Below are 23158 nucleotides of genomic sequence, written 5' to 3' on the forward strand. Positions count from 1 at the left end.
TCCAAACCTAAAAAAGTGTATTTCCGACAAAACCTTTTGCTGTTTTAAGTTTTTCTTAAAACCTAAATGAGATAGAGTACTCGTACTAATTTTATTCAATTTGTTAGATCAAAAACCATAAGATAGTAAAAAATTTATTCCTCGATTTGTATCCCAAGAATTTTAATACGGATTAATTTTACAGACAAATTACGAAAGTAGGACTAAATGTTTCACGAGCCGAGATTCCCTAACGATTCGTTTTCTAATCTATGTTTATATGAACTTTTTTCTTATTTTTGGCTATAGAATTATCTTCCGAGAGTTTGCCATGCAATTTGGAATCACTCTGCATAAAACATTTAAAACATATATTTATTTTTACAATTATAATTTATAATAATAATAAATGTGTAATTTAAATTATAATTTATATAATATATAAATATATATTTTTTAAATTTATATGAGAAGATTAGCCAGCATATTTAAAAGTAATCTGAATTTATAAAAAAAATGATTGCGAATGTAACTTCTTTTAAGAAACACCATATGTTAGACCAGTAACTTTTAGTCAGGTGTATAATTATTTGTTCTTATGTGACGAAATCAGTAGTTATACAGTAATGAGAATAACAATTGTTTTACTGTGAATGCAAAACAGAAATTTCTGTTGTGAATTTTTCATCAGCTAATATTACTCGTTAAAAATATACAATTATAAATTTATTATATAAATAAGAACTACAGGTAATATAGAAAAAAGTTTATTTTTTTAGCGTAATTTATAATTATAATATAAATGTAGTAAATATAAAATAAAATTAGCATTTTCTTGCTTTATTAAAAATTTATGGGAGAATTAAAAAAAAATAAATAAATTTGCATTAAATTATAAGAATATGCATTTTATTAATATTTTATGCATTGTACTAATTATTAGTTAGAAGTTTTTATACGCAAGAAAATTTTTAATTAAAGTTATGTAATTATATAATTTAAATATTTTATTACAGAATTAAAAGTAAATAAATAAACAGTTGTGAAATTATTTTCAAAATGTACAAAAATATAGCTTCTTAAATTATATAGCTACGAGTTTAAGATTATTTAACCTCTCAAATAATAAATCTATTATATTAACACAGGATGTTTATTATAAGTTGTGTATGGAATTTTTTGTATCAATATTTAAGAAATTTTCTATAAATCTTTACCTAAAATTCTATTTTCTTATTAATTTCTACGATAGCCTTTTTATTTAAATTTTTTGAGTAAACTTTAAAACTTTATGTAGTGTATAAAGTAGATAGCAATTACATATACACATTTTTTGTTGCACTTCATTTAAACTTATTCATTTGAAAGTGAGATACGACCTCTAATTCTTTAATAAAGAATTTTTTTTAATATTTGTTTTTTTGTTATTATTGAATTATTATTTATTGAAAAACTTTTTTACGGTCAGAGGTTAGTAATTAGTAATAAAAAAAGTTAAAAAAAAATATGTATATGAAGTCGGATTGGAATCGATGTGTCCTCCCCTTATTAGAGTCAAATGTTTCATTAATTAGAATTTCATTTGGCTATAACTGAAACCAATGAAAATAAGTACCACTTATGATACATCGTTAAAAAACTCTCAACGAGATCTTATTACTGCAGTTCAGAAAAAGTCCAAAATCCAAACTTATTTAGAGGTCTGGCTATACACATTTTTGGTCCAGTCGATTGCAATCAAAAGGGGAGGTCCACAATTAGATGTAACAACAGTTTTAAATCCAAAATTCAACTTTCTACGGCTAATCGTTTTTGAGTTATTCGAGATACATACTTACGTATAGACATCACGTCGAAACTAGTCAAAATGGATATTTTCGTAGAAATCTGATAATCGAAATTATTCGCAATCACAGTACTTCCTTTACTTTGTACAAGAAAGTAAAAGTAGCATTAAAAAAATGTACTAGTAACAGTCAAATTTAATAATTATAAAAAATAGAAAAATCCTCTTTTTATAATTGAATCTCAGGTTTAATAGTTTAAAGAGAAATTATATATAATATAGCAAATTAAACAGTAACGTACAAAAAAAAATATTTAATTTCACCTTTTAGAGATAATGTATATATAGAGGTATCCTAAATAGTTGATTTTATAAAATAATATCGTCTCCGTTGCAAAGCTTACGAAAACGATATACCTAATTTATCCAACGTGGCAAAATGCTTAACTTATGAAGATTATAATATAGTCAATAGTATAGAAGTATTAATCACTGCAAGATAATATTAAAATATGAAATTAAAGAAAAATAAACGAATAATTATGCGAAATAAAAAATATTACAAAATTAAATTATAAAAACTAATAACATATTCAACTATGTATTTACATAGTAAATAAGATAAAATTTAATAATTGTATTACCCAACAACTTTCATATTATATATAATTAATACTTTTAGTCATTTTAATATAAGACCAAAGAGGTTATAAATGATCTTAATTATGTATATATAAATATATATTTTATTACATTTTATAAACCGTCACCAACATCAAAATCTTGTTATTTTAAATATATTTTTAAATTTGTTTAAGAAATGCTGCTTAGTTAACAAATTATCTAATCCCCTGGATATATTGATCCTAACATTTTATCAACAATTGCCTCAAATGCACTAATCTCTGAACAAGATTTTATCAAAATTAGTTTATCTAGTCAACAGTTATTAAGCTTTAAATACATCAACACACTATATACATTATCCCCCACTTTTTTTTGGTGTCCCTGGGTCATAAAAACCCATATCCCATTTTTTGACTGATTGTCACTTTTTTCTTCTTGCAGCATAGCTCTAGAGAGCTACGATGCCAAAAAAAGTAAAAATAATATTAATAGTACAATACCTCTGCTAAAATTTAATTGAAATAAAGGAAAACTTTGAAGACAGCGCTCATTTTAAGTATACCATCATTAGAATTTTTGCTAATTTCTATTTTTTTAAATAAGCAGCTGGGTCATTGTTTGCTATTACAATTGCTGAGTCCCAGATATACATTTCAACTAGGTTTTTTCTAGATGACAAGATGACCACCGGGTTAGTCTAGTGGTGAAGTCGTCATCGCAAATCAGCTGATTTCAAAGTCAAGAGTTCTAAGGTTCAGTTCCTAGTAAAGGCAGTTACTTTTAAACTGATTTGAATAATAGATTTTAGATACCGGTGTTCTTTGGTGGTTGGGTTTCAATTAAGGAAGCACACATCTCAGGAATCGCAGATCTGAGACTGTACAAGACTACACTTCATTTAGATTCATTCATATCATCCTCATTCATCCACTGTAAGGTATTACTTACAGTGGATGAATCTTATATGTACAACTGTTCAAAGACACTACTTGTGTCACTGACACAAGTCGCTGTTCACCCATGTAAGTATGAATTATTTAATAACAAAATTTATTTCGAAACATCTTTTTTTGAGGTACTGTTGAAATAAGAAGGGAAAAGAATGTAGAAATAACTTCTTTTATTTTAAAACCCAGCTGTTGAGCCAACCTTTATCGAAATCATAACAAACAATATTATTTTTTTCTCTCAAAGTACTATTGGTTAAATTTTTATACCTATTAACTTATTCAATAATCACGCCCAAAAAGAAATCCAAACTACTGATCAGAAATGAGATATTTGACGTAAAAATTTCATATATTCTTATGAAAAACTTTTCAAAATTGTTTGGTGAAGATGGTAGCAGACTTACAGGTGATGTAATTTATGATCATTTGAATCTTTTTCAGATTCAAAGGCAGTTTGTGGTAGATTTTTCAGTTATATTCACATTATTAAAACATTATATAAAACTTTATTGTGATTTATTTAATTTCATATTATATTTTCTATTTCATTAGAATTGAAATTTTAATGGGTGATTACAGCTCAAAATTGGTCGGTCTACTTGATTGAAATCTTAATAATTGAGGTTAAATAGTAATTAAAATAATTATTTATTGGTTTCTTACTTCTTCATCTTTGAAATCACTAAAGGAAATTGCTGGACACATTAGACAAATATATCGAGATAGCTTCAGCTTTTCACTGCCACTTTTATCAGACACCATTAATAGAATGAATAAATGGAACAATTTTTCATCATTGTAATGTCTTCGTGGCTTTCCTTTAAGATTTCACTGTATTTTCATTTGGTGATATAACTTTTAAGATAATTTTTATATTTCACATTTTTTAGAATTTGAATCATCTTTTAAGTCCCTAAAAGGAATTATTAAATAATTTTTCAACAGCTGAATATGTTTTATAAAAGACTATTATTAAATCATGAGATTCTGAGATCTTAAATAAAGTGTTGATTTCATTCAAGATATGTTTTTTCTCAGCTGAAAATTGAGCTATTTTAAAAAAAATCATAAATAAGTAATTTACGGAACAATAAAAGTTTATATTCTCTTCCGACATCAAACAAGCACCATGCAAAATCATCTCACCAACTGACAAAAAAAAATTATGAAACTGTTTTCTTATTAAATATATTTACTGTTGGCTGTTTGTGGTAAATTCCATTATTCGTTCCATTTAAGATGATTGCTGTGTGGTGGAATGAAAATTTGTGAATTGAATATGATGGATAAGTAATTTTGGAAAATTCCACTACAAATACAGATTTCAGTAAATTGGAAACCTTTATTATAACTGATGGCCAGTAAGTAGATTAATTCATTAACAAAATTTGTAATGGCAAATATTGCCAGTCCGTCGGTGTTGTCAGCCAGGAATCTCAGGAATGATTTCCTAATAATCATTCTTCGGTTTGGAGTTCCAATCTCATATCAACTAATGCTAAATTAAAGCAAAAAATAAATCACGGAAGAATTTCCATTTATTGCATAAATATTACGTCTATTGTTGGACAATAAACAACGTATCTAGTTGAAGGACCAATTACCTCTTCAAACGCCCTTTTTGTAGCCTTCAGAAATTTCATATTATGTTTATGAAGGTCAAAATATTTCATAGAATGTTTCACAATAACGGCTGTACCTCCATGACCTCTGCCCTATGGATGATTTCTTTCTTTTTTATGTTTAGCCTCCAGTAATTAACTTTCAGATAATACTTCAGAGGATGAATGAGGATGGTATGTATGAGTGTAATGAAATGTAGTCTTGTACAGTCTCAGTTCAATCATTCCTGAGGTGTGTGGTTAATTGAAACTCAACCATCAAAGAACACCGGTATCCATGATCTAGTATTCAAATCCGTGCAAAAATAACTGACTTTACTAGGAATTGAATGCTGGAACTCTCAACTACCAAATCAGCTGATTTGGGAATACGCATTCACCACTAGACCAAGCTGGTGGGTTGCCCTATGAATGACTAGTGAAATAGATGTTACAACTATTTATTTCAGCATGAATGTAGGAACCAAATATTACAGCAAAGATATAGGAGTATATAAAAAATGCAAGGAATTAATGAAGAGCAAACATCTTTTTAAAGCATAATCTAATTGTATCAGACCTTTGTAAAAGATTAAAAACACAGGAAGGCAGGAAAAGAAAGAAATGGATTTGAATCAATTAAAAGAAGGAGGTAATGCTCAGAAAATGAAAATATTTTTTACTGAAAGATGAAGGGAGAAAAGGGTAATGACATTTAAAAAGTAAAGGTATTATAAATATTTTTAAAGAGTCAGCAAAGGAAGCTGCAGGTACCAAAGGAAGACGATAAGAAAGGAACAGATCACCGAAAGATATGGATAACTGGATACATAGAGGAAGGTAAAAGGAATTACAGAAAACTAATTAATGAAATCAGATAAAAAACTTACAAAATCACAGAAAAATGTAATAAAATGGAAAAATGGAATAAAGAAGGTAGATTTGATCTGATGTATAAAGAGGCAAATGTCATTTCTCTACTTAATATTCAAGGATCGGAAAGGCAAAGATAACCTAGAAATAAAAATTAGATGTGGAGGTAGATAAAAAAAAAAGCAAATGCAGATGTAAGAAATAGAAAAAAAAATGTGAAAGAATTATAAGAATAGCTTGAGGAAAATACTGGAAGAGGAGGAAGAGATAACATAATGGATGATGATAAGGATAGAGTATAAATGAAATAGGAACATTCATTTAAGACTGAAAAATGGAAATGCAATGGGTGGTAATGAGTACTGAGATATTGAAACTTTAATTGATGAAGGAAGGGAAAAGAGTTTTGATAAATCTATTCAATAAAATATACAGGAAGGGAGAATGGCAAAAGGAATTTTTAAGAATATGCATTGGTCAACAGATGTAAGAATTAACAGTAGCAATGGTTAAGGCAGGTTTTAACTGAAGGAGACAGTTACTATGACAAAGAAACAGAGACTAGCAAATTGCTATATACAGAGTGTAGCATTGTATGGTGTTTAAACATACGCAATAAGGATAGAAGATGAAAGAAGAAAATGCAGATATGAAGAAACATGAAAGGTGTAAGATAAAAAGAAGAAGTAATAAATGAATACAATAAATGGTGCAAAAAATTAGGGAAAAAAGGCAAATGCTTAAAAATATAAGAAGAAGAAAATGAATAGAGTATGGCTCTGACTGGGAAGAGAATATCCGGTGAAGACTTCAATTTTGGAAGTAGAGGATAAAAAAAAGAAAAGAGGAAGAAAAAGGAATAAGGTGGTAGATTCAATGGTTGGAGGAAGATATGATAATACTAAGACACATGAGTCGTGCAAAGTAAGGATCTACCAGACATGTTGTGTTAGATCAGAATATGAGCTGATTATGATTATGGCTGGTTATGATTATGATTATAATGAGTTGCTTAATATGGCTGATTATGAGTTAAAACATTTACCCTTGCTTCCGACATAAAAATCACAATAAATTTGTTCATTTTGAGAAATGTTTCTTATTTTCTTTTAAACGAGCCATTGAGCATTCCTTACACATATTCATAGGATTGAAACATCATTTGTTACAACAATTTTGTTGTATTATAGGTTTAAGAATTTAAAAATCTCTGAAAATACTAAAATACATAAATAAACGTAAAGTCATGAATAGTTAGAGAAAATATTTTGTATTAAAATATGAACTTTATAAAAATATATATACGTATAACAACATTCGGTATAAACTAGTTTCTGTAATTTAAAATTTAATAATAAACTGTAATTTTTTTTTATATCTAACCGGCAGATTATAAAATATTTTAATAATTAATTGCTAAACTTGTAATAATATATAGAGCATTCATAAAGTATAATAACCCTTAAGCAACTTTTCAACCATATAAAAATTAAATTTAGCAAATTCTTTGTCGTCTACCTCATATCTTCATATCTCGAAATGATCTATTTTTTCGATATGTGACCACCACATCCAAGCATTCATTTGTGTACACAAATTTTAAAAGCATTGAAAAAGAAACAAAAAAAAAGATAAAAAACCACTGGGGTACGAAAACCCTAACCAAAATCGTTAGTAAATTGGAAAATTCTCAGTTAGTTTCAAAAGTTGCCTATAACTCATTACCGAAAAATCAATCTCTCAATTTTTGAGATAAGAGAATTTGAAAAATTTTACTTTTGTATATTTAACAGTTTAAAAGTAATTTATTGGGCCATACTTTATAAACGCGCACACATACACATACACGTATATGTATTGTGTAAATATATATTTTTTTTTGTTTTTTTAGGATCAGGAAACACGATGTACAATAAAAAATGTTTTAAACAAACTGTAAGTATTATGATATGACATAGTAATTTTGTTCTTCTGTGTTACAATTAGATCTAAAGTTTTAATTTTATATATTTTATTTTAACGGAGTTGAACTTTAAACATGAAATTAATGCTAGTACTGGTTGATCACTGAAGTTCAATTAATGTAATAAATTTCAGAAATGGTCGGTCTTAGAGTAATAAAGACAAATTGCTGAAAAACCTCAGCAATGATGTTATTCTACTTTCCCAACATTTGTGAAGTGCTTAAAACTTAATTCCCTCTCAGTTTTTTTGATACTGAACATTATTTTTAATCTTTTGACCTTAGATTAATAATGTACGTAAACAATCATAATAAATATTTTTAATTGAATACTACTTTTAATCTAGAATGTAATCGTTGTGGAAATTATCACATCAAAAACAATATTTTGGGATATTTTATTTATTAATGATAACGATCATATTTTAGTTATGTTATTGAATAAAAATAATTAATTACATGCACAAAATTTTGAAATACTCGTATAATATGAATAGAAATACGCACAATTATATTTCTTGAAGTAGATTTAAAAATCTAAAAATATATTGTTAAATAATAATTTGAAAATGTATTAATATCATTCCTGATTTTAAAGAGACTGATTGGTGTAAAACCTTTTTTAAATTAATTAGTTTAGAAAACATAAATTTCAATAATTTAAATTCTTCCTGCATTGAAATTACAAAAAGTAACATAATGTTTCATAATAATATGAAACTGGTTGCAAAGCGTATCAAAAGCAAGGGAGAGATTTATCATTGAAAGAAATTAAAATATAAATTATTAATTATTGGCGGTAAGGGACATTTATTTTCCATTCGGAAAAGGAGTTAGAGGTAATACATTTTTTGGATTTATAAAGTTTCTTCAAGAAACGTTATTATTATTATCCCACATTTTCACAACTTTTACTTTTGCCGGTGACATTCCCTAAACTCGGAATAATTTATACCAACGAGATTAGGCTTGCTATTGTTGACTAAGTGCCTTCGGGCAACATGGCAGGTGTCAATTATCACGCTCCTTTGCATTAGTGGGTGGGTCTTCCACTGGATCTTCAGTTTTTCAAGACTCTTGTGCAAAGTAGATGGTATTATTCTCTCGGCAGATATAATTACTGGGATTATATATTCTTTTTGATTCTACATTTCTTTAATTTCAAAAGCAAGATTTGTATATTTCTGCAGCTTTTCATTGCGTTTAGTGTTAATGTTATTACTCAATGAGATGACTACGTCTATTAGGTAAGTTACGTTTTTCCATTTTGTCAACAACTACTATATCTGGCTTGTTACAGTTGATGGGTTTTCCTGTTGCAATTCCTTGATTCCAGAAACGTTTTGCGTTGTTGTTCTCCAAAAAGGAGGCTGGCTCATAAGTACAGTAGGGCCTAATTTGAAACTCTAACTTGTATCTATTCCAGTGTTCTATGTGTACAATTTTTGCCACGTTGTTGTGCCTCCTAGTGTACTCCGTCGGAGCTAGAATATATTATTATTATTGTTGTTATTGATTCTATAAATAATTTATTCTAAAATTTTTTGCACCAATAGATTATTTTTATTCAATAATATAATAGAAAGAGGATCATACTAATTAATATTAATATTGGGAAACTAATTTATTAGTCCTTCATATAAAGCTGTGTAACTTAAGGTAACTGAGAGAGTTATGCAAAAATTAAAACTCTACAACTATCTTACATACCTACGGCAGCTTTTATGATATTGCTATTACATATCTTTTATTAAACCCTAAACTGCTCTGATTAATTTTTGTTCATTCTATATGTACATACAGACGATTCAAGAACAATGTAAGAAACCTTTAGAATATTTTCTGGTGAAAATAAAGAAAAAAATCAAATAAACGTAAGTTAAGAAACGCTTCGTTCGAGTGTCGACTGGAAAAAGGTTTCGCCCTGACTTCAGTGCCTTCGATAAAATTAAGCCAGACCTTACTTGGGTTCCAAATTAAGGAGTAAATTTAGTGTATAAGTAAATTTAGTATAAAAATACAGTTCGAAGATCTATCTTTTACAATTTTTCAGGTCAGATTTCATATAAAAGCGCAAAATCTATTTATTACTTTTGATCCCAAGAATTAAGTTTGGTTTAAATTTACCGAAGGCGCAGAAATCAAAGCAAATTCTTTTGCCACTGATACTTGCTATCGAAGTTTTTCCGAACCTACGTTTATAAGAACATTTTTCTTTATTTTCACTATGTGAATTTATCCTGAAATTTTGTTGCATAATATATATATATACGAGTATATATATATATATATTTTTTTTTTTTAAATTTTTATTTATATATATACACACATATTTATGTATCCACATACGAGTATATTTTATTTTCTATCAAGTTTATATATTGGTATTCTGTTCTGTGTCTCTTGTGAAAGAATTTTTTTCTTTTAAACAGAAATCATTTTTATTGAACAAAGTAGATTTTCAATAAAAATAAAATAAAAGAAGTTGAAAGAAACTTACAACAATCTACAATAAAAACCAATATATATATAAAACAATAATTACGTTTTCGCTTCATGTTTAATTCTCGAATTTCTGAAATCGACGCCAAACTAACGATTACTAAGATGTTTTTTAATTTTAATTTTGCACTGATGTAAAAGGTAAAAAAATAAATAAATAAATTAAAGAAAATTATTTTTTATTTTTATTATACTTATTTTTGACATAATGGATGTGAATTATTTTCCATTATTTTTTTTTTTAGTTTTACAGATAGGTTTAATAATAAAAAAACTATTCTTGAAAAATTTCGTAATATCCTTTTTTATAATATATTTTCAATAAAAAACAAATTAATCCAATTAGATGGTTAGCTATTTTTTTATTTATTTATAAATTTAATATCAGTCTGATACTAAATTATTATAATCTTTCTAATTTATTTTTACGAGAGATGAAGTCTGAAGTGGAAAATTTTCGGATCAGTATAATAACGCAAACCTTTCGGATAAAAACAGAATTGTTACGACTCCATCATGGAGCTCGACGACAATCAGAATTTATGGCTAATTATCTTTGCATCAAACTAGAATTAGTGTCTTCATTTTAACGAAACTTGCTGGATTTTACCCTGAAAATTATTGAAATATCTATCTTTATTAGTCATTACTACATGAGTGGAAAAACATTATTTCTCTTTTCTGATCCAAGCCGAAACAGATACTTGAATGTTTTTGATACAAAATATTAGAAAATTTTAGTACCTGTTGCCAGAATAGCTAGTAAGTAGTAAGCTGAAAAAGTTTGTAATTCTTATTCAGGCAGGCTCTATTTCCATCTGTATTGACAGAAAAAAAGAACCAAAGGTTCTTTTTCTATACTGTTTCTAACAATCTGTTCCGGTTTGCAATGTTTCGAAATTCGATGGTATCGAATCCCATGGCCTCCTTTTAGCTTTTTTCTCCCTTGGTGAGGGGAGGAATCCCATTTATGAACAGAATCGTGAATTCGCTGACAGGTTCCGCAAGATTTTGTTAATGTGCATATGTATACCTACGCCATACCAACTAAACCTCCACCTCACCACCTTCCCTCCCGTGGTCGGACCCGCAATTAAGCATAACACAACCCCGGGAGATACCTCCAGGCATGACAGCTCGACACGCTGTCATACGATCCGACAGGAGCGTTTTCTTCGTGCCCTGCCTCTAACCTCCTCGGCGGGGTAACCAGGCTCGACTATGTCGTTTCTGAGCCCCGCCTCGAAAGCCGGGACTCGTCCTTTATGCCATTTCCTTAAACAGGGGTACCCCCGTCAGGACTCGGTCTTCTTAGCGTGGGGATTCAGGAGTCTCCGTGCCTCATACTACCGCCCACCCGTACAAGAACGGATGAACGACAGCTCTGCAGGGGACTGCCCCTCACCCATCGCCACCTCGATCCTTCTCCTGCAGGAACCCTGCTACAAATCCCGTAACTGTATTGAAATCGAGGAGTTCCGCAGCATGACTCCGATGATGTTATCCACTTGAGCGACCCGGTGACTGATGCACAAGTGTGACAGTCTTCCTCCCTCCGCGGGCACTTGAATATCACGTGTTCTAGGGTGTCGGGATCACCACAGTAAGGCCTTCTTTTAGCTTATTTAACTAACTGTAATAGCACATCCATTATGTCAAAAAATACGGTTCACACATGAACTCGTCAAGGCGCCGCGCCTCTTTGATTAAACTGTGATTAAACGTTTAAACTGTGACCACAGCTTTTTATAATGCTAGTTCCCCGTGCGCTGATTAAAAGGAAACAATACTATAACGGGATTTAAAAAGGATGGAAGGAATGGGAAGACAGCTGTATATGACTCGGGTTCAATATCAATCGAACCGAATCATCCTTTTAATGATTAGCATCGTAAGCGAACCAAACCGTCCAATCACAATGCTATCCCTAGTTGTTGACTGTGCTGATTTTGCACACTAAGTGTAATACTTCAGAGCTTGTATACCTGATACGGAATGTACCAGGTGATTTAACTGCGTTCCTGTTTCGTGTTATTATACGCTTGTATCCTAACCAAAGTTTCAGAACCCTACTATTCGCCACATCCTTTCTTATTACCGGTAGATAAGAGATATATTGTGTATTAAACATTATTTTCTAAATAAAAGAGTATATCGAGTTTTTGCTTCAAAAATTTATTCTTTCAAACGTCTGTGATACGTAGAAAACAACTCTGTATTAGATATGCAATTTTCAAGAACCATTATATTATATTTTATGTCTTGTCCCTTACAACCGATTTTTTTATGATACTTAACATAATAACCTTAAAGGAGTATCCTTTGTATTATTAACGATACAATTTAATGGCATTTGTTCTGTTATAATTCGTTTTACATAAAAAGTAATTAATAATTTGATACTTGTTTATAATAAGACAATTTATTTACAGATTGTAATAATATCGTTAATATGGCATCTGAATATTTTATTATGTTCTTGTCAAGAATCTAACAATCCTAAATTTAGTCTGATTAAAACTCGACAAGTAGAAAAATCGTTATTATCATACTACAGCAATAATGAGAGATTAATACCGGTAATACGTAAACTTCAAAAACAAAATGAAAATAATAAATATGGAAATCAATTTGAAATTATGAAACTTGTACATGCAGTTAATGAAAAATTTAAATGGTCGCAATCTGATATAGAAAAATACATACAAACTACTAAAGACGCATTTTCCGGTACTTTCGAAAAACCAAAAGATTTACTATATTTCGTCAAAAATGTTTTACTAGCACCGGAAACAGTAGATAAAATATTAAAAATTCAAGAAATCTCTAAAAATACAGAACATACTCTTAATGAAATTACAGTCGCAGAAATTTTCAAATTTAGAGATTACGTTAGTAAAAATTGGAAATTAAATTTAGGTTTTATCGATTACATACAACAGATGAAAAATGACACAAAAAATTTAAACATATATATGGCTCTAATAAGAGAATATAATCTAACGAGAGATGTTTTAGAAAAAACTAAAAATGTTGCGAAAAAATTTAAGGGTGATTTTATTAATAAACTTAAAAAGATTCTTTCTATTAGAGATATATTAGGAGATGATTATGGCAAAGTTTTAGATCTATATTTTAGTAAAAATTATAATAAATTTTCATTAGGCCATGTTACAGAACTGGCTAATTATTATAAAGCACAAAATCCTAAAATGGATGATAAAACGTTGGAGCAATTAGGAGAATGTGTGGCAAAGAATAAAATGCTGAATTCAAAATTACTCGCAGTGAGTTATTATTTGGCAAATAAATACAAGCTTAATCCGAGCACACTTATTTATATTTTCAATAAAAATGATGTAAGTATTGAATTCTAGTTTTAATTTTGTTACTAATTAAATTATTTAGCATTCAGCCAATTTATAATGCGATTGGCTATTTCATATCTCTCTTTGGTGGCCGTGCGTTACCGATTCACTACTAAACCTACTCCATTACATCAATAAGCGGTAACGCTTAAACTCTCCTCCTTGTGACTGCAATTCTTCACCATCGGCCTCTTAGTATTAGGCTTACCTTTATAAACCTCTTTATCATCCTACGTCCCCCTGTAGGTACATGGCTTAACTTCTAATTCCTGCTGCTTTTTTAAAAATATTTATCCCGCATCGTTATTAAATAATTAACGAATTAATATTCGTTTTCCTTTACTAGGATAGAAATTTAGATAAGTATTTTTTTAAAGAACGTGAGCTGCTTCATCTTTTTTAACCTTCCTTATCTTCAATAATATTGTTTTACTAAAGACATTCTGTTCAGGGCCAGAAACATTTTTCTTTTGCCTTCATTCGACTCGGTATTTTTTCCTTCTTACTGTTTTAATTTACTCTATTTCTCAAGAGTTGAAAAAAACTAAGCTTTTTTAGTAGGAGCCCCTGTCCAAGAATTACAATCATAATCTTCTTCAAAATTCAACGCAAAAAAATACAGGTCATTTCTTCCGCTGACCCTCACACTTGGTAGCAACATCAAATAAATCTGATTATTTTAATCCGTATTCCTGCTTTATCCATTACTGTCCATATTTACTCCTTATTTTCATTAACATTTAACAATTTAGAAAAAAGTTATGTCGTGAAAAGAAAAATTCAAATGATGAAAATCCTAGTCTTTGAATTTATATACACCGCATATTTGTTTAGGCATGTCTAACAGTAAAGACAACGTCGAAATATTAGAGGAAAGTAAATAAAATAAGGTAAGATTGATTAAAAATTTACCGACCCGTAGAATTTTATAAAAATATGATATTTTTGAACACATTACACACAATATACACTAGGTATTGTAAAATAGTGTAGTCAAATTCTTGGATGTGATTATTCATACAAAAGAAAAGAAAATTTTCACACAATACATCCGAAATCAATTCATTTTTCGTCTGTCCACCTGTTTGAGTTTTATCATACAAGTTGATATCTTAAAAACAAATCATAGTACATTAATAAAATTTTGTATACTAGTTTAAACTTTCACACTTTATAAAATAAATATGATGGATTTAAAATGTTATTAACGTCACCATGAGATAAATGTTGATACCTCTGTAGATACAAGTTTTGTCAAATAATTTTTATTAAGTAAAATCATTAGCAGTTTATTATAAGCATAATTAAGGATTTTAATACAACTTTAAACAATCGAGCTTTAAAGAAAATTTAAAGAAATAATTCTGTGACAGTTTCCCTTTCCTCCAATAAAAATAGGAAAAAACCATGATTTTTTTCTTAATCGACCTCCAGCACTTTTCACTTAAGAAGATTAAATTAAGATTACAACGTGTCTCTATAAACATCTACTTTTTTGAGATCGGGATCTCCAAGGAATTGAGCTATCCCAACAAATTTATGGGCTGGAGTGGTCATATTTAATTTATCCAAGGGTTAGGACCAAAAAAAACGACCAAACTAGAAATAAGCCGCAAGTCGTTTTGTATTATGACAGGAATATCTTCAAGCCAAAGATAGAAAACCTAAAAAAAAAATTGCAAACAAAACATCAACAATAGTTCCTGCCAAAATTTTCAAAATAATTGGCCGCTAAAATAGTCGGGTTTCATCGATAGAACGTGGTTTTGGACTTGCAGAATATGCCTGTTATTTGTCAAGTGAAGTGAATTTCAGTAGAGCTCTAATAAAAGAAAAAAATCAAGGTTAAGATATTTCTATTTTTACAAAAACTACAATCAATTACTTTATAATAGTTTCTTTTTATTAAATTTTTTACTTTCTAGCTGCTTGAAAAAATGATGTTTTTCGAAGAATTTTTTTCTAACTCAGATGTTCGACCGATCTGAGTCTTTTTTATATTAATCGGTTCTTTTGATCTAAAAAATACTTTCTTCTCGAAAATTACTGAGCATTGAAATCAATATTTATTTATCAGATAGACTTTTTAAGGAGTAATCTCTCGTGACTACTGTAATTTGTAATGAATTTTTCCCATTTATGTATCAGAGTATGTCTTTTTTTAGCTTCCGGGACCACACATAGGAATTTGATGAAATTACAATTTTGTAGCATGAGAAAATGTAATGTCTGACCGGGATTTGAACCCGGGACCTCCGAATGAGAGGCCGAGACGCTACCACTCGCGACATGGAGGCCGGTTAAAGTAAAAATTACCAGCGTATTAACTGTCAAAAATTCAGAACTACATTAATATTACAAAAATGCATTTAATTTGATATTTTACATCATTTTAAGTTATTCTAAGTTTAAAGAAAAGTCTTATTAATTAAGTGATTGAAATTTCTTAATCTCAGTTATTTTATAAAATTATTTAATTTATTATTTATCGCTATTACTTATTTATTTTTATCCTAACAATTGGAATTTAATAAAAAATTAAAATCAGTTACTGCAGTTAACAAACTTTATGAAAAATACAAGGTTATCATAAAAGAATGGTGCGGTTTTGAACATGGTTTAAATAAAAACAGAATTACTTACAGTTTATGATTTTTATTTTTCAAATTTGTCGTCTCAAACATTTTTTTACATAATTAATAAATTTCAGTATGTGCGGCCTTAGTCGCTCGACAAATGTCCAAACGATACTCAACTTCTCTCCAAACATTGGTTAATATTTCTTCGTTAATGGTTGTCATTGCTTCATTAATCCTGTTTTTTTTTTTTAGTTGTTAAGGTAACGAAATTTTTGTGTATAAACAACGCTTTTGATGTACCCCAACAAGAAAAAGTCGCAAGATGTCAGGTCTGGACTCCTTGGAGGCGAAAGTATGGGTCCTTGCCGGCCTATCCATCGATCTCCAAATTTTTTGTTCAAACCGTCCGTGACCAATGCATTGAAGTGCGAGGGAGCACCATCTTGTTGGAAATGAAGTTGATGAATGTTTTCGAGTTCATCCAGTTGAGGAAAGCAATAATCGGTTAACATGTCAAGATACACAACTCCATTAATTGTTTTTGTAGCAAAGAAGAATGGCCCTATTACACGATTTTTCATCACACCACACCAAACATTAACTTTAGGCGAATCGCTTTGTTTCTCAATAATTGCGTGTGGGTTTCCAGAGCCCCATACTCGTGAATTGTGTCTGTTAACACATCCATTCACATGGAATGTAGCTTTGTCTGTAAAAATTATATCGTCTAAAAATGATTTTCACTTATTCTGTCCGACATTTCAACAGTTAAATTGTAACATTTTATACCATCATCGGGTTTCAATTCCTGAAGTATCTGGATTTTATAAGCGTGTAATTTCAATTTTTATGTAAAACTTTGTGAACTGTTGATTTTGGAATACCTAATTCGATGGTTCGACGGGAGATGGACTTGCCAGGACTTCTAATTGCCGATTGTCTAATTAGTTCAACCATTTCGTCTGGTACACTTGGTCTGCCGGTTTGATTTCTGTTTCTTAACTGATCCAGTTTCTTCGAATTGTTTGAACCAACGAGTTATGTTATTTTTGTGTGACGGATCTCTTCCGAATTCACGTCGAAACGCACGTTGAACTAAAATTACGGATTTTAATTCAGGTATCAATTAAACACACTTTGCTTTGTCTTTATCCGAGAACATAGTAACTCACTAAACTCACCGCAACAACAATACAAGAACTGACGTTGTGGTTACAACTGCTGATAAACAAACTTTCGGGTTTGAGGCTATCAGGGATACCAATAAAACACCTAGAAATTTCCCTACAATCTTCCTATGAATTACTGAAACCGCACCATTCTTTTATGATAACCCTGTATATAATAGTTCACTAGAAAACAACATCTTTAAATTGATTCATAAATTTTGGAAAACCCAGTATTACAATGTGAAAATAAACAAAAAAATAGTATGACAAAATATGAAACTAAATACCTACTTTTAATGCTAAGAAAAAAACAAGATATTTGTCACAAGAAAGGAAATATATTTTCTAACTGAAAGAAAAGTCACAAAATTATGTCTTCAGATTTTAATTGTATCTAACTTGCTGGAAGTATAATTTAAGCAAATGTAATTTTTTATGTGCGAGAGGGTCATTGGCGCAAACGTGGGAAAATCTTGGGGTTAATGAAAAAGCATCTGATGAAAAAGCACCGATGTTTATATTTAGTTTAAATATTATGATTTTTTTATTATTATTATTTTTTTTTCCAGATAAGCATTCGAGGTAAACAAAATAAATATTTATTTATTCTAACAGAATATGGTTTAGCAAATAAGTATCCAGAAACTGAAATAGAAGCGGCTTTGCGCAATATCAATAAAGGATTGTTATTTATCTATAAAACTTGTAAAAAAAACAATTGGTCAAAAAATGATATAAGTCGTTATATTTATGAATCATTTAAAAAAGATCAAAGTAATTACGTTATGCTGAACTATTTAAATGCATCAAATCATAGCCCAGATGTTATAGATAAAATTGATCATTTTGGTGGAGTTGATGTTTGGTTAGCTTTAAAAAAGATCGGTCTTAATTATAAATTTCTTTTCAATATGAAAAATAAAGGTTATAATGCTTTACCTTTAATTTTAGCATATATAAATGTAGTTCGTTCCGGTTTTTGTGATAGGTTAATAACAGAGCAAGAATTAGAAGAATCCTTAAAGTACGGTAAATTGAAATTTATTGAAAAAACGCCTGTTACAAACAACACAAAACGTACATTGACCATCGACTTTATGACTGAAGTTGATTATCATTATGTATTAAAAGAAATATGTCAAAATAAGTCGATCGAAATAAATACAGTAAAAGAAATATTAAAATGCGCTCAAAAATATAAACCGAAAGCAGAATCTTTAGCAAAATTTATTCATCACATTACAGCTGAGAAATGGTACTCAATGACGACCAAATATGAAGAAGAAATGTGTAAATATCCTTATAGAATACTTCAAATAATCGAAGGAGTAAAAGACAGTTTAAAGTTATCTGAAAATGAAAAAGATAAAATAATAGACACTGCTTTAAGTAATTTACAAATTATTGAAAATATATTTGCATTATGCGAAGACAAAAAGTACGATTGGCCGGATCACAAAACGATCAATCATATAATAGATTCTCTAATATTAGGAAATTCATTGGAAACCACAATGGAATTTTTGATTATTAATCCTAGGTTAAGTCCAAAAACTGTACGTAACGCTCTAAACTTGAAACCAAAAGATTACTGGAAAACCTTAAACGATCACGGTTTTTCAGATTTCGATGCGGTTCTTGCTTTAATAGATCATTCTAGAACTTTGCCTGCACTTGAAATATACAAAAAATCTGACTGTAATTCTTTACAAGGCGATAAATTAGTTTCAATACTAAACTGTGATTATCCCGTTGGGAAATTTAACGATGAAGAATTAAAGGATTTGTTCAATTATACGTGTTTGAATTGGTCATCTCATCAAATTGAGGCCGACTGTGATTTAGCAATAAAGGTCGGAGACGGTACTTTTAGAAATAGTATTATTATTGAAGGATTTAAAAACGGAAACAAAACAAAACTTGGTTTAACACACTGGACCTTATCGTATTCAATGGAACTTATAAATTACGTCGCTGTTCAATATAAGCCCAAACAAGGATGGGAAAGTTTAATCTTTGGATTAGAGATTAGTGAAATGAGATATTTAATTTTTATTACGGATCACAATGAGAAAAAAGATGTCTTTAACTTTATATATACTTCACTAAAAAAAGGACTTGGTGCAAATGATATGGTAAAATATGTGGAACTGACAAAATATTATGACGCAAAATATGCTCTTGCATTATTATCTTTTAGGCCGTACGAAAATTTAGAAGAACTTAAAACAAATCACTGCGATATGGAAGAAATTGCAACAGTAGCGATTGAAATTGGAAATTCAAAATTAAATGATGTATTTAAACTCATGAAACAACAATCAAAAATAAAAATGGCGTGTTCAAGAATAAAATTGCTACAAAAAATATTATATTACGATAAAAAGAACCAATATAAACCAGAAGATTTAAAAACTTATTTAATTAAGACGGAAGACGTAGAAGAAGATTTATTAATCGAGTTATTCAATACGGCAAAAGATTCAGTAATACCGGCTGATCAATTTTTACAACTTTTTGAAAAAGATTTAGGAAATTATTTAGTAAAACTTCAAAATAATAAGAAATTTTTAAGTTATTTTCATAAAAATAAAGGGAAAGGAAGTATTATAAATTTATTTGAAGTAGTTTTAGAAATTCAAATAAAACCTGATATTCTTAATAAATTATTTGAATCCGGGGGGGAAACATTTACTAGAATTGCAGAAAGAGAAGAAAAAATGTCTCAATTTTTTAATAAAATTAAAGATTTAAATTCTGATTATGTAGTCGATATAATGGAAATTTCACAAGATAGATCGATTTCAAGAGTGATTACACTTTTTAACACTTTACAATTTGGTTTATTAGATATGATGAAACAGGAATTTAATGAACATTTTAAATCATTTTTGAAAAAAAAAACGATTCAAAAATTTGAAACATTAGAAATTTTAACGTCGATATGTCTTACCGACGAAATAGAATTCAAAACACTCGATAATATTTTTAGAAATGGGGGCTCAAAAGTTTTTGATTTACTGATATTAAATAACTTTTGGAGTTTGAGGGATATGATCGTTTTTATAAATGAAAACCTCGAAAATAAAAATCAGTTAATCGAAAAACTTTTTGATTGTACTGAAAAAGAAATGCAAAAACTTCTAGATGTTTGCAAAAAATGGAACAAAAAAGATTTTGAAAACTATCTTTTGACGTCCTTAAATAATAAAAAAAGCGTAGATGAAATTCAGAAATACGCTAGCTTGGCAGACAATTATTCAGACGTTTTAAAATTACAAGCTATTGGATCCTATCAGTTATGGTATGATATAATAAAAAAAAGTGAATTTACAGCAGAAGATATAATACGTTTACACGATACAGAAAATCATAGGAAAATTAAGAATATTTTAGAAATTTATAAAAATAACTGTCAAAATATAACGAAACAAATGGCCTTATTACTTTTAAACTATTATGAAAATAACAATATTACCGACGATTCTTGCCTAGAAAAAGGAATATCAAAATACCTTACTATTGTTTGTAAGCCGAATAAATTTATCGGTACAGATGAAGACAAACATTTTTTTGAAAAACTAACAGCCGTTCCAGAAAAATTATGTTTGGAATTAAGAGGTATATCAGCTTATCGTAACGGATTAGATAAAGATGAGAATCTTTCATTATTTGCAGAAGAATGGATTAAATATCTTAATGAAAACAACTGGAATTTAAAACAAATAATGAGCTTATTAAAAGTTTCAACATTAAACAAAATTAAACCGCATATAGTTAATGAAATTCTAAAATCATTTACGGGAGATATTTTTAACGATCTTAAACTCGGTTCAGATGATAATAAGTTCCAAATCGTTATAGATCTTCTTCGATTTTATAATGTTGAAGAGACACATAATTTTTTGAATATCGTTAAAACTAACCGTAAAATATCAGAATTTGTATCACATGAAAAAATATTCAAAGACATATTAATTAACTTAAATGAGCGAAAATATCCATTTAATCATATGAAATCAATTATGGTAAGATATTCAGAAAACGCTGATTATTTAACACACGACCAGCTTGTGGGAATATTAAAATTAAAAAATGATTTTAAGGTTAATGAAATATTACACTGCATTGAAGAAGCTAAAAATGAATGGTGGAAAATTTTAGCTAAAAAGAATACTATACATCCTTGTGTTATAGCAGAAATGGTCGAATCTGAAAATTCACTTATAACGTTAGACGTGTTATACGATTACGCGAGGGAAGAAAAATGTACAAACATGGAAATAGATGTATTAAAACAAATAATAAAATATAGTATAAAATATTTTAGCAGTTCAGTAGATCTGCAATTTGATTTTAAATACCTGTGCGACGCAGAAAAATGGAATAACAATATGATAAGGAATATTTTATCAAAAGCATTAGAATATGAATATGCAGATCTACCAGGAGCAACTGTACCGTCCATATTTAAAACATTTACATCCAAAGAAATTAAAGACGTAAATAAAACAATTAAAATTACTTCATCGATTTTAAATGAAAATAACGAATATCCAGATAAAGAAGCATTAACATTTATTAAACACTTCATAAAGTGTGATTTTAAAATTGATGAACTTAATTTAGTATTAAATTACTATCCAAAATCTAAAAGTAGGCAGAATAAAAGAGAAGAAATTCGTAATCGTTTTATATTAATAACTAATCGGTTAGAAAAAATAGCAAATGATAATTGTTCCATCGATACCTTTAAAAAATCTGTGACACAAATAGATACTGATGGTTACAATAACATTAACAAAAACGCGGATACTGTTCCGGAGAAAAAAATAATGTTTACTTAAAAAAATATATGTGAACGTTAGTAAAAATAGCCAACTGATATCAATAAAAACAAAAATGATAGCGAGATGTTGAGTAATATTTAAACAGGGGAAGCAGTAATTTATTAACACAAACAATTACTACTTAATCTAACATAACAGTAATATTAACAATAGTATTTAATCAAACATACTGATAAAAGATAAAAAATAACAGGTTCTTTTTTGCAAATATATCTTGTAAAGTGTTGGTAGTAAAATAAATACTAAGACTGTAAAAACGATCTTGTAACGTATAAAAGGATACCTTATATTAATGTTAGTTACTAAACGGTTTTGCAAATAAGACCTCCTGAAATTTTACTGATACAATAAATTTTAAGATAATCCGATAATTTTTTATAAATTTATTTAAAAATTTTATGTAATTTCTCATTTTTTGTATATTTATTAATCACTGTAAAACAGAAAATCAGTTTTCAATAAATGAATTTATAGAATACTAATATGTTTTTATTTAATTTGTAATGAATGAAAAAATTAACTGTACATAATAACTATCATTAGCCAAAAGGTTTTATTTTGTTAGTTTCAATAAGGAAGCAACCAGAAATGTGTATGAGAGAAAATTAAATAGCACAAACAAAAGAATACCTCATTACATAATTTTCAAATAAATATAAATAAATAATTAAATAAGCAACTAGCAGCAAAAAACGAGCTCTAACATATTTTGCAAGCACCAGGCATAAAACACAGGTAAAAATGAAATAGCAAAAATGTTACCCCGAATATGTACATAGAGCCTAAACTTTAAAATGATGAAAGTCTAAAATTCTTTTACAATATATTTCAGAACAATAGAATGATAGAACAATAGAATTCAAAAGTTAAAAAATTATACACACTGAAATCTATAATAAGATACTCTATTT

At 28.7% G+C, this 23158-nt stretch overlaps 1 protein-coding gene across 1 annotated transcript; it reads left to right on the forward strand.

Moving 5' to 3' along the window:
- The first annotated feature begins 582 nt into the window (after positions 1 to 582).
- Positions 583 to 22725, forward strand: LOC142326213 (uncharacterized). Its single transcript, XM_075368498.1, has 4 exons — positions 583 to 729; positions 7708 to 7751; positions 12714 to 13640; positions 17967 to 22725. The coding sequence occupies exons 2-4, from the start codon at positions 7722 to 7724 to the stop codon at positions 22242 to 22244; spliced, it is 5235 nt and encodes a 1744-aa protein (XP_075224613.1). The 5' UTR covers positions 583 to 729; positions 7708 to 7721; the 3' UTR covers positions 22245 to 22725.
- Positions 22726 to 23158: the final 433 nt, after the last annotated feature.

Source organism: Lycorma delicatula, chromosome 6 (assembly GCF_047948215.1).
Source record: "Lycorma delicatula isolate Av1 chromosome 6, ASM4794821v1, whole genome shotgun sequence".
Classification (NCBI taxonomy): Eukaryota; Metazoa; Arthropoda; class Insecta; order Hemiptera; family Fulgoridae; genus Lycorma; species Lycorma delicatula.

What these genes read in the sequence shown, in the direction of transcription:
- LOC142326213 (XM_075368498.1), top strand. Translation starts at nt 7,722, where the DNA reads ATGTACAATAAAAAATGTTTTAAACAAACT. An exon ending in AAAAATGTTTTAAACAAACT is followed by an intron (nt 7,752 to 12,713) that starts GTAAGTATTATG and finishes ATTTATTTACAG; the next exon opens with ATTGTAATAATATCGTTAAT. An exon ending in ATATTTTCAATAAAAATGAT is followed by an intron (nt 13,641 to 17,966) that starts GTAAGTATTGAA and finishes TTTTTTTTCCAG; the next exon opens with ATAAGCATTCGAGGTAAACA.